At 42.0% G+C, this 13,660-nt stretch overlaps 1 protein-coding gene across 1 annotated transcript in view; it reads left to right on the forward strand.

Annotated features, from left to right (window-relative positions):
- The first annotated feature begins 448 nt into the window (after nt 1-448).
- Nucleotides 449-13,660, forward strand: part of LOC126184141 (uncharacterized) — a 33,146-nt gene continuing 19,934 nt past the window's right edge. The window contains exon 1 of the mRNA XM_049926514.1: nt 449-641. Coding sequence (XP_049782471.1) covers nt 483-641 — 159 coding nt within the window. The 5' untranslated portion in view covers nt 449-482. The remainder of the gene's footprint in view (nt 642-13,660) is intronic.

The following is a 13,660-nucleotide window of genomic DNA, read 5'->3' on the forward strand; positions in this document are numbered from 1 at the left end:
TGCATTTTTCCCATCTGTCTCGTTTTCATCTGACTGCCCCGGTGTTTTATGGGATATTTTCGCGAAGGGACTTATCGACTTTTAGCACACACTGCTCTCGATAAATGTACTGAGTACGCAATGTCAAACTACTTTCGTGACGGTATGTTTGCACGTAGAGTCGTCGTCGGTCCATCAACATACGTACCACCACGGTCAGACAGGTGGAGTGCTGCACTTAGGAAAGATAGCGTTTCCTCACAGATAATTTTGAGTGTTGAGTGATTCTTATTAAATTCGCAGGCTGTGACATGTTTTCCACGACCTCGATTCACGCGTGGCTTTAAGGGGAAATTGACGCAAGAATTTGGCAACAAGCTTATCGTCCTGCGATGAGTGTCAGATAACGGACGGAAGAAAGGTACATATGGAGCAGCTGGCAGCGGCATGCTAACTGTACACACACTCACTCTCTCACTCGCTCGCTCAGTCAGAGAGGCAGAATGCTGTGCGGAATAGCGGTGATGGTGGCTGGTATGGCGGCAGCGGCCTGCGGCCACGGCATGCTGTGGGAGCCCCCCAACAGGGGGTCGCTGTGGAGGTTCGGCTACGAGACGCCCGTCAACTACGACGACAACGCGCAGTTCTGCGGCGGCTTCCAGGTCTGTTGTCGTGCTCTTCGGTCCGAACACTGGTTTGATACAGCACACACGGTACTCTAACATGTGCAAGTCAAGCTTTGGTGCCCTCTTGCAGTGTTTATCCCCCACCGCCCACTTCTCACTCTTGCCAAATTGACGACGCATTGATATTTCACTGTTGCTATTGTGGTCTTCAATTCGAAGAGGGAGCCGGCCACTGTGACCGAGCGGTTCTAGGCGCTTCAGTCTGGAACCGCGCGACCGATACGGTCGTAGGTTCGAATCCTGCCTCGGGCATGGATGTGTGTGATGTCCTTAGTAGTACTAAGTTCTAGGGTACTGATGACCTCAAATGTTAAGTCCCATTGTGCTCAGAGCCATTTGAACCATTTTTCGAAGACGGATTTGATGCAGTACTTCATGCTGCTCTACCCTGTGCAAGTCCCTTCATCTTCGAATAACTGCTGTAACCTATATCCTTCTCAATCTGCTCACTATACTCCCAACACTTCCCTCCAGTATTAAATTGGTAATCCCTTGATTTCTAAGAATGTATCCTATCAACTGATTCCTTGCTCCAGTCAGGTTGTGCGTAAAATTTCATTCCTGCTCAATTCTATTCAATACCTTCTCATTAGTTACATGATGTATCCATCTAATATTCAGCATTATTCTGCAGCACCACATTTCAAATGCTTCTACACTACTGGCCATTAAAATTGCTACACAACGAAGATGACGTGCTACAGACGTGAAATTTAACCGACAGGAAGAAGATGCTGTGACATGCAAATGATTAGCTTTTCAGAGCATTCACACAAGGTTGCCGCCGGTGGCGATACCTACAACGTGCTGACATGAGGAAGGTTTCCAACCGATTTCTCATACACAAACAGCAGTTGACCGGCGTTGCCTGGTGAAACGTAGTTGTGATGCCTCGTGTAAGGAGGAGAAATGCCTACCATCACGTTTCCCACTTTGATTAAGGACGGATTGTAGCCTATCGCGATTGCGGTTTATGGTATCGCGACACTGCTGCTCGCGTTGCTCGTGATCCAATGACTGTTAGCAGAATATGGAATCGGTGGGTTCAGGAGGGTAATGCGGAACGCCGTGCTGGATCCCAACGGCCTCGTATCCCTAGCAGTCGAGATGACAGGCATCTTATTCGTATGGCTATAACGGATCGTGCAGCCACACCTCGATCCATGAGTCAACAGATAGGGACATTTGCAAGACAACAACCATCTGCACGAACAGTTCGACTACGTTTGCAGCAGCATGGACTATCAGCTCGGAGACCATGGCTGCGGTTACCCTTGACGCTGCATCACAGACAGGAGCGCCTGCATTGGTGTACTCGGCGACGAACCTGGGTGCACGAATGGCAAAACCTCATTTTTTCAGATGAATCCAGGTTATGTGTATAGGATCATGATGGTCGCATCCGTGTTTGGCGACATCGCGGTGAACGCACATTGGAAGCGTGTATTCGTCATCGCCATACTGGCGTATCACCCGGCGTGATGGTATGGGATACCCTTGGTTACACGTCTCGGTCACCTCTTGTTCGCATTGACGGCACTTCGAACAGTGGACGTTACATTTCAGATGTGTTATGACCCGTGGCTCTACCCCTCATTCGATCCCTGCGAAACCCTACATTTCAGCAGGATAATGCACGACCGCATGTTGCAGGTCCTGTACGGGCCTTTCTCGATACAGAAAATATTCGACTGCTGCCCTGGCCAGCACATTCTCCAGATCTCTCACCAACTGAAAACGTCTGGTCAATGGTGGCCGAGCAACTGGCTCGTCACAATACGCCAGTCACTACTCGTGATGAGCTGTGGTATCGTGTTGAAGCTGCATTGGCAGCTGTACCTGTACACGCCATCCAAGCTCTGTTTGACTCAATGCCCAGGCGTATCAAGGCCGTTATTACGGCCAGAGGTGGTTGTTCTAGGTACCGATTTCTCAGGATCTATGCACCCAAATTGCGTGAAAATGTAATCACATGTCAGTTCTAGTATAATATATTTGTCCAATGAATACCCGTTTATAATCTGCATTTCTTTTTGTTGTAGCAATTTTAATGGCCAGTAGTGTATTCTCTTGTTGTCTAAAATGTTTATTGTCCGTTTTTCACTTCCATACATGGTTATACTTTATACAAACTCGTTTAGAAAAGACTTCCTCACATTTAAATCTATGTTCGATCTTAACAAATTTCTCTTCTTCAGAAACGCTTTTCTTGCCATTGCCAGTTTACATTTTACACTCTCTCTACTTCGGTCATCATGTTATTTTGTTGCCCAAATAATGACACTCATCTAACAGTTTAAGTGTCTCGTTTCCTAATCTAGTTCCCTCGGCATCACTGATTTAATTCGACTACGTTCCATTGTTCTTGTTTTGCTTTTGTTGATGTTCATCTTATATCCTCCTTTCAAGGCACTATCCATTCAGTTCAACTGCTCTTCCAAGTTGTCTGCTGTGTCTGACAGAAACACAATGTCATCGGCAAATCTCAAAGTTTTTATTTCTTCTTCCTGGACTTTCATTCCTACTCCAAATTTTTCTTTGGTTTCCTTTACTGATTGCTCAGTGTATAGATTGAATATCATCGGGGATAGGCTACAAGCCTATCTCACTCCTCCTCAACTGTTATAACTGCCGTCTGGTTTCTGAACAAGTTATAAATAGCCTTTCTCTCTCTGATATCGGGAAGACCCTACAACCCTGTCTCACTACCTTCTCAACTATTGATTAACTTTCTTGCCCTTCGACTCTTATATTTATAACCGCAGTATGGTTTCTCTACAAGTTGAGGGTAACCTTTCGCTGCCTATATTTTATCCCCGTTACCTTAAGAGTTTTAAAGAGTTTATTCCAGTCAAGGTATGCGTCCGGAGTCACAAGGTAACCTCATGCAACTGTTGTCGTGTGACGGTTTTCATTGTGGTGTTGGATATCGCCCGACTAGAGGACTGTTCCCGTATTTTCTTCTCTCTCTAGGAAAAAAAACATTCACACTATTTCTCCATGGACTTTTCTTTAAGTGACTGACGCCAAAACATTTTTCAGTACAATGTGATTTTGCTTATCTTTTGCTTCGAAGGTAGTGTCTTCTAGTATGTAAATGTAAATCTTACAGATGTCACACCTATCGGTGTTAAGGTCCAGAGTCAATTGTCCATTATCTATCATTGTTGTTTGGTCTGCGTCAGTATCTTAATATAGACAGATTGTCATTACACCTAGGTTGTACTCAATATCGGCTGATAATGTGAGGAGGCGCTAGTAAATGAGAAGAAATGTTTGTATGCCCCCAACTCTTCTTTTTAGACAGCCTACGAGACAGGCTTCGCCCAGCTTTAGGGCATGACATTTTAAAGTATTATTTCTTTACTGATTATTATGTACACAACACATTTTGCAGACAGCATCCGTATATTCCACTGTATGTACCTGCAAAAATTAAATCATTGCACAAAACATAGTGCACATGTGACTAGGGCCTCCCGCCTGGTAGACCGTTCGCCGGGAGCAAGTCTTTCGATTTGACGCCATTTTGGCGTGTTGCGTGTCGATGGGGATGAAATGATGACAATTAGGACAACTAAACACAGTTCAACAAATATGACGACATAAACATTGAGATGGGTGAAAAACTTGCTTTCTTTAAAACGATGCGCAATATCACACACGATATTCATCTGTTGGTTGATAACGCCAGGTGTTACTGGTTCATTACTGTTCGGCATCGTTGATCTGCGGGAATGGCATCATAATCTGATCCACAGTAAGCGCATTTATGGTGAAATACGCTTGTGGGACCTTAGTGTTAGACGTTATTAGTGTCTTTCCGTGGTATGCATTTTTCAAAGAAACCTTCGTCCTTTCTTTTGGTTAACGTCCTACAATGGCGAAATTGCTGGTGTGAAAATTCCTCTTATGCACGTGTTTTAGAACACTATAAATACGTGAACCACTGCAGTAGAATTAAAATGGAACGTCAGCACTCACTCAGCTGTCGAGCAACAGCATACGGGTAGAGCAGGGCTCTCATATTACACCAGCTGGTCTGATAAAATTCTACATTTATGGATAACTTGCCAGATCCCTGAGATGCATTAAATCGTTGCTGATCAAGGAACTGATAAGCATAATGTCACTGCAATTATCGGATCGTTTTGATGCACGGTATCTGGCTATACAATGCACAATCACTTTTTGAGCTGATTACAGTCAAAGACGTAGTATCGTATCAGACCATTCATACAAGATGTTGTTGCTCGTATGACCTTGCAACGCTGCGAAGTCGAGGAACTATTGAACAACGGCTATATTATTCTGTCATTCACTGCCCTAAAATACGATAATGAGATCATCGTGCCACAGCTGCCGTATCTGACTTCATATGCTGGTAAATTTTCATGTTTTGAAATACTATAATCGACGTCCAGGAAAAGCTGTATGTGAAACTACACCGATTCATTTTAACGGCGCAGAACAGAGTATTTGGTGGACATGAAGACTTCATGCTTGTTACGTTGATACCTGGTACGTTCTATGCTTCGTCCATGGTTTATTCCGTTATAGGAACAAAACAATATCCGAAATTCATATTTTCTTTGCTGACACTTTGTAAATGCCAATTTAAATAATTACCAAGTGACAGAAATGGGGCGATACATAGAGAACAGAAAAAAGGCTGGTAGCGTTTTTCTTTCACTGTATACTGACAATAACTAATACCACAGTTGGAAAGCCTGAAGCACTTGGTTTCAGATTTATTCCAAAAAAGAATTACCTTTCCAGGGAGACGTAGATCCGTTGTCCAGTAAAGAAAGCCTACAGTATATCTCTCCTGATTTGGAGCCGAAACAAAAGAACTTTTAAGAGAAAGGTGTTACTGGATTAACGGGCTGTTAGTATTTTAGAGGCAAACGAAATAGCAACCAGCTGTAAACAATATCAGCTCATATCTCGATCTACATGACGTGCTTGGAATTTAGCTGTACATCGACAGCAGAATGTCAAGCGGAAGTTCTTTTTGTCATACTCTTTATAAAATTTTGTGAGTGTGTTAGCAACTATCTCCCTAGGCCACATCCCCCTGGAATCTTGCATAAATACATTTTTTATACAGTATGCCTGTTTATAGAGAATTTATCTGCCAAACACACTGTGCAAAAGTAAGTGTAACTATTCGCAGTGACCCATTTATATTTCACATAATCAAGCCGTTTGTGGTATGAGAGCATGAACTGATAGTATACTTACTGGAAGAAGCGCATTTTTAGAGTTTTGCTTTAGCTTCTCTTTGTGTTCATGTTACTTTCATTCTTTCAGTAAGGGCCCTTTTCCTGTCATTTGATCAAGCTGTTAGGATATTTTGGGATTTACCCTGAAGTCCAGCTATCCAGTCGTGAATTTACTGCTCAAACATACTTCCGTCTGGTATATCAAGTTCTGTTATTAATGATTCTTGCAGGTCTGGTTGCAGACTGTCAAATATACTTAGCAGATACACAACGTCTTGTTTATCTCCATAATAATAAATATGAAATTGTTAACAAGTGTGTGCATGGAATTTCGGGTTCTGTAATTTACGAAAAGTATTTAATTCAGCACCATTGACAGCTAGATCTAAAAATTTAGAAGCTAGGAGACTTAAACAACGTGAAAGGAAAGTTCTTGAGACGTATGGAGGTGACACTGCTTCTGCGACCCTGGAGCAACACCGCTGTTTAGACGTACACGGGTACTGGAAAACGGATCTGTGTTGTACATTCCACTTGACTATGCCGCGCTGTGTGGCTGCGCGGTTTGAGGCGCCATGTCACCGATTCCGCGGCCGCTCCCGCTGGAGGTTCGAGGCCTCCCTTGGGCACGGGTGTGTGTGTTGTTCTTAGCATAAGTTACTTTAAGTTAGTTTAAGTAGTATGTAAGTCTAGGGACCGATGATCTCAGCAGTTCAGTCCCTTAGGAATTCATATACATTTGAACATTTTGAACTTGACTATAGGGGTGAGGAGAGTAACCTTTTGTTATATGTCGTAAAGCGAGCAGTACTCAACTGGCTAGACGATGCATCTGAACAAGGCTCGACAGTCATCCATATTTCATGACTGTGGACAAGAAACAAAAAAGCCCTCTTAGTGAATGCGTATGGAACAGAATTATCACTTAAATTTAATCATTTGTAAATGCAATCACAGACGTTCATTAGCTCTAATAATCGATCTAATGACAAATTGCTTGCAATAATTTCAGTAGGACATACCCATGAAAGAAGCTGTTCCCGGAACATGTAAAGCTAATTTGACTGGGAGGCCATTAAAATGCCAGAGGTGTATTGCACAATCGAAATTCTAGAAGAAAGAAGGCCCTGAATACGTCAAATGGTATTATTAAGTTTAAAATTTAGTTTTCAGAAACGATACTAAGTGGATTTTGAAAGGAGAAAATGAACTGTTTCCGTTGTGAAGCAAATTCTTGGAGATAGAATATACTCTGCGATTATGTTGCATCATGTTCATCTTCATATTTCTTCAATACTATACGTTTCGACCCCTCTGCTGGGATCTTCGCCATTAGTCTCCTTCTTTCCCCTGTTGTCTGAACACTGTTGCTCATTACTGTTGCTCATCTTTGGCAGGATATGATGCGACGTACGACTCATGTAAAATTTTCGTCAGTCATTTGCTGTTTCTCCTGATGAGACTGTAGAGCCATGGACAGATACCGTTATGAGATAATTTTCACTGATGACAGTTTTTCTCAGGTAATCACTGGCTCAATTTCGAGATTGCTTAACAAACAACAGGTATGATTTGTCGTTGCTGGCTAATAAAAAATCAGAGTAATGTTATTTCTTAGAAGAGCTCATGTTGCTAATAATCGGCCGTGAGGCAGTCGGGTAGATTTCGGACTACTACATTGAAATCAACTGCCGGAGAGGCCACTGTACGATTTACAACAAGGGCTATGGTCATTTACTTTGACTTTCATTTAGCTATTCTGGCAGAACATTTAACATAAATAGCCTCAAATATTCCGCTACTCTCAGAATATTCGAATTAAGCCACGTGTGTGTTACATTCAGGCCGGAACTCATTAGCTTTGGGAGAAGGACAAACAGAAATGTGTACTATTGGAACTGCTGACATACTGTGGATGCCTATATCCCCCTCCGCTCCCTCTGCCCCCTCCTCCTGTCACCCTTTCCAGGTGCGTTCTGTTCACGGTATCCGTCGTCAGTCCTTCCCAAAACTAGGACGCAGTTGATGAGCTTCTTCATGAGACGCTCCTTGGCTCCATGTTGTCGGATCTTACAAGATTAACCCCCTTACTGGACTCTTTTTATACACTGTACCACTTTTACTGCCTGATAATCTGCCTGTACACGGTTACTGCACCGACTAACTTCCTTTACAGAGTTTTGACCTCATTCAGAGATGCACTTATCTCTGCCACTCACGTGAGGTGATGTAACAGAGAAAGTGTGGATTCGCATTACGTTCTGTTGAAATGGGACACAGATGAGCGCGTCTGGTTAGCGGCTATGAACTTCGTGCTTTGATTCAGCGAAGATTATCACGGTTCAGGGAACCTGTCCAATCTGCCTTGCAGCGTTTTGTTCCACTCGTCTGAGCTACGCATATAGTATATCTTGTACGTAATACTGGTAATCGGCGAAACAGTAATAAAATAAATATACATTGTCTGTGGTGAATAACTCACTAAAAAAGTCCGAGTACACTGTTGTTGATAACGGAAGAAACGGATTATTCTGATGCTGCCACCCTGATCACCTTCTCCCTCGAGTTATTGTTGTTGATGTAATCACGCCTGAAGATTTTTGTACATGGATTTCCATATTTGTCTTTAGTCCTTTTCATATATGCATAACTAATGCGCTTTGCTCTCCTCAACAATTTTCACTTCTCTCAGTTATCAAATTAACTGTGCTTCGGTACGTCATGATGTGTCTACATCTACACTTATGTGGTCGTACTATTCTTCTACCAAGTTGCGTCATAAAACTCTTCTCTCCCCAACTCCTCCTCTTGATTGTTTATTCAAATTACCCTTCTAGTCTTCAGCTTTCCTCTTTGGCACCACATTTCAAGACCCTCTATTCTCCTCTTGCCTTTACTGCTTATCGTATACGTTTCGCTTCTGTGCAACGCCGCACTCAAAGCAAATATTATCGCTAGTGCCTTCCTGTAGCTTAAATTTTTATTCGATTTTAACATATTTCTCCCTTTCAGAAAAAGCTTTTCTTGTTGTTGCCAGTTTATATTTTACATCATCACTACTCCGGTTGTCGGCAGTTCTTTTGCTACCTTAAAAGCAGGACTTGTCTACCGCTTTCAACATATCATTCCCTCAGCCTCATTTCACTCAATTCGACAACATTCCATCACCCCTGTTTACTTTTGTTGATGTTCATAGTATTATCTCTTTTCGAGGCATTTTCCACTATACTCAACTGCGCTTTCAAATCCTTCGCCGTCTCCGACAGAATTACAATATCTTCAGCTAAACTTGAAGTTTTCGTTTCTTCTCTCTGAACTTTAATTTATTTTCCAAATTTCTCCATGGTTTCCGTTACTTCTTGCTCAATGTACAAATTTAATAACGCGGAGGATAAGTTGCAACCCTTTCTCATTCCCTTCTCAATTACTGCCTTCCTTTCATGTTCTTCGATTATTAGACCTGCAATCTGGTTTCTGTGCAAGTTGCAGATAATCTTCCGTGCCCTGTATTTTGTAGCTGATACCTTCAGAGATCCAAAGAGAGAAGTGCAGCCATAAATATCTGTAACAGGGGAGGCAATCTGGAGTACAGAGGTTTTATTTGTTGCAGGTTTCTCATACATTTCTAAAAGTATTTCCCATGGTTCCGATAAACTTATCATTTAACCAGTTGTGGCATTATATTATCCCAGTTCGTGTGGCATGACGAATTCCGAAACTGACCAACTCATTTCGATCAAAAGCAGTTATTTTAGAGACTGTGGAATTTCACTATTTGAATCTTTCTATTGCAACTGTTTTGCGTAAAAACTTCCTGAATATTGTGTAATTCCAACAGGAAATAACTCTTTGCAGGTTGATAAAATAGTATTTTTGTCTTTGCCACCTGATAATAACTGTTTTCTAATCTTTCAAACAGTGTTTTTGTTCGTTTTCATGTTAATTATGAAAGCAGAAGTAGCCTGTATGAATGTTCCTTGTAATGCGCCACCCCTAAAGTAATTCCTGCTTACAAACCTCGTCTCGCATATAAACCGCGTACATTGGGCAAGGATTTGAAGAAAAACGCGAAAGGAAAATTACAAAGGTAAAGACTAATTCTTTGGTTATCTGCTTAGCGATAAGACGCCAGATAACGTTCATATGGGGTACTGTATCTAATCACAGTGAAGAATTACTAAACACTTAATCACTGCGCTCTCAAACGTTATTTTCCTCTAAAGTGAACAAACTTTCATGAAAGGTAGAAATGCTATAAATCTGTCAAGCACGCAGATTTTGCTCGGAAAACACAGGATTCTACTAACCTGTTATATTCAGATTCAGGTGGATTACCTTCTTTACTTCTCACATTGTAATTGTAGTAAGGAAAACGTGGGTATACGGTATGGATTGCCGTGGCTAGAAATTTATTTGTCCTTCCTAACGTACCACCGTATTTCAATAAGAAATATTCATTGCAGGAAGATGTCTTATAGGAATCTGTTAAGATTCAACCAGTTTTATGAATAATTTCTTGAATTTTATTGCCGGTCGGTAGGCCGTACGGTTCTAAGCGCTTCAGTTTGGAACCGCGTGACCGCTACGGTCGCAGGTTCGAATCCTGCCTCGGGCATGGATGTGTGTGATGTCCTTAGGTTAGTTAGGTTTAAGTAGTTCTAAGTTCTAGGGGACTGATGACCTGAGTAGTTAAGTCCCATAGTGCTCAGAGCCATTTGAACCATATTTTTGAATTTTATTTTTCACATAACTTCCTCTGTCGTCTGAAAAAATTAAAATTTCAAGTGTTCAGCATTCATACCAGGTGCTTAAATGCAGGAGGGAATTTTAGAAAAAGTATAAAGATGTTAATAAACAAGTTTATAGCGATGATTATTACAAATTTCTGGACAGCAAGTCATGATTTAATAACGGCAGAGAAGTTTCTGAAACATAGCACTAGACAATAAGAAATAGAACATGAGTCCATAACAAACCTCACATTTTTAGATTTTGTTTTGACGCACTCTTTCTGTTTATACGAGCTCACCACAGCAACTTACTTTCATTTGTTTTCAATCAAACCTTAAACTCGGATGTAACTAATGCTACATTTGTATGAAATAAAGAACATTGAACAAACTAAAATTATTTCCTGCTTTAATTTTTTTTCAGTGGCCAAAATGTTCAATGAATTCCACGAATAGACTTCAAATACTTGCCACCCCTGAAAAAAGTAGCGCAACAAATCGGTTTTATCCTCCCTTTTCCTGCAAGAATGTATGACACCAAGATTTTATAAATTCAGGTACACACAAATTGTAGAGATACTCGGGTCTCTTTCGAGGACAGTGAACTTGAAGTCCGATCTGTATAAGAAGCAGTAACCCATGGCGCTTGAAACTCCTACAACACCTGCAAGGATGCTTCTGTCTTAATCCCTGTTTCAAGTGTAGTCATTTCAGGGCTTCAACATCTAAATTCCAAACCTTAATTTAAACAACTACGATTCCTACATTTACACGCCTCCTGTTGTGAGCGATCTGATCATGATGTATGTAAGAGTGCATGTGTTGAACTGGGGACCTAGAAACGAAGGAGAGGCTTCGTCGCCGCCATAGCCCTCAGTGGTTTACAACCCCACAACAGGCTACAGCAGTGCACTCACCCCACCGCCGCCCCATACTGAACCCCAAGGTTATTGTGCAGTTCGGCCCCAATGGAGGCCCCCTCCCCCCTTCCCTTCCCCCCTCCCCCCCCCACCCTCACGGGAACGTCTCATTCCAGATATGAGTGTAACCCCAATGTTTCCGTGGTAGAGTAACTATGATGTACGCGTACGTGGAGACAGGGTTTGCGCAGCAATGGCCGACATAGTATAACTGAGGCGGAATAAGGGGAACCAGCCCGCACTCGCCGAGGCAGATGGAAAACCGCGTTAAAAACCACCAACAGGCTTGCCGGCACACCGGACCTAGACACTAATCCGCCGGGCGGATTCGTGACGAGGACCACACGCCTTCCCTCTCGGGAATCAGTGCCTTAGACCTCACGGCTAGCCGGGCAGGCCGATCTCATCATGATAGTTGTGCTGAATGACGACCATGCTACATTAATTATCCGAAAACTGAAAGAAACATTGGAAACAACGTCTAAAATAACAGAAAACTGGTAAATACTAGCAGTACATGGCGCAGTACGGCATTCATTACTTCTGACCACGGTATCGAACTTCTAACCCCCCCCCCCCCTAATTTCTTATGGAGCGAGGCAATGAAAATGACTGAAAAGAGAATGTATGGTCTCCTGTTAAGAGGTTATTTTTTACGCTTAAATATTCACTGTCTATAAGAGATGCGACGAGTATCCAAAGAACCTCCAGTTGGACACAGGAGATGTAGATTAGATCGATTAATACGTATACTGTGTGCTGTCAACGGGGACGCATTTAGGGTCAGTCATTAATAAACTATTGATGCCAGCTTAGTTTTCGTTAAGGTTCCTGATTCAGAGATAAATTATTCACTAAATTGTGGAAAATAATCTGATCATTATTGAAAAACACTGGCTCCGTCCAGCAACTCTTTTCTACTGAAGTAGGGGCCTTCAGCCTAACCCCCGCCCTCTCCCTTCTGCCTGCACAAAAAAAGAGAGATATCACGGAAACCAAGGCTTGACACATGAAAGGAAGAGTCATATCCATAGATATCACTAGGTAGCTACTGTTCCTGCCAGTGTGACGCGCATGGCCGCTGAGACTCCATAGCTATAGCTATAAGTCGCTTATTGCACAAGGATACCGCTCTTGATGTTCCCAGTAAGACGAATGAGAAAATTCAAATCTGGTTGTGTCGCATAAAATACACAAAAACCAGCAAGTCATAAATAACGTTCTCAATATACTTTTATCATCCTCCGAATGCAAGTAATATTGACGTAGTCAACGATAATCATTGTCAGAATAAATTTCTAGAATGACACCTTTGTTCCCCGAAATACATAGAAGGACCCTACATCTAGGAATCAGTCCGTATAGTTGTCATCACTTATAACTTAAAAGAACGTGTGGATCTAATACGGCCACTTAGATCGTCTATAAGAATACTGAACTAAAGTACTCTTGCTTCATGACGAAGAAGGAAGCAAATAAAGTGGATAACTCTTCGACATCTACGTCGTCAGATAAGGAGCACTGGCGGATTCGGAAAGGATAGCGAAATCAATCAACTGTTCTGTTCAAAGATACCATCGCTACATTTGTTAAAAGTGATCTAAGAGAATAACGGAAAATCTAAATTTAGACTGTTAGTAGGACATTCTAATTGAGCGCATTTCCATACCATAGGGACTGGACACTTTAACAGTCTATAGGGCGAGTAATTTTGCCACATAAGGAAACGAGGGCAAATTTAATTCAGATCACTTGATGGATCTGCACTACCAGACGAACAAGTCCACTTAGGCCGGGAGAGACTCAGAGAAAGACAAAGAAGGACATACGAGCAAGAAGTACAAAAAGGTATGGAGTGACAATAGTTTTGGGATGACCATGCACTTATTTAGTACCCAGAATCCCTGTAGACTACACACTGTACTGTCACTGATCTGTTACTAAGCGCTTCTGTTAAAAGCTGCCTTAAGGTCTGCTGCTGAAATCCACAAAGCAACAACATCTCTACTTATTTCGTTTCGACATTTTGTTAGCAGCTCTCTTAAAGGTCAAGTAATGAAAAATACTTCATCAGATATAGAATTGCAAAAGCAATTTTCTGGCTTTACACTTAAGTATTC

The sequence above is a fragment of the Schistocerca cancellata genome, chromosome 1 (genome assembly GCF_023864275.1).
Source record: "Schistocerca cancellata isolate TAMUIC-IGC-003103 chromosome 1, iqSchCanc2.1, whole genome shotgun sequence".
NCBI classification, from domain to species: Eukaryota; Metazoa; Arthropoda; class Insecta; order Orthoptera; family Acrididae; genus Schistocerca; species Schistocerca cancellata.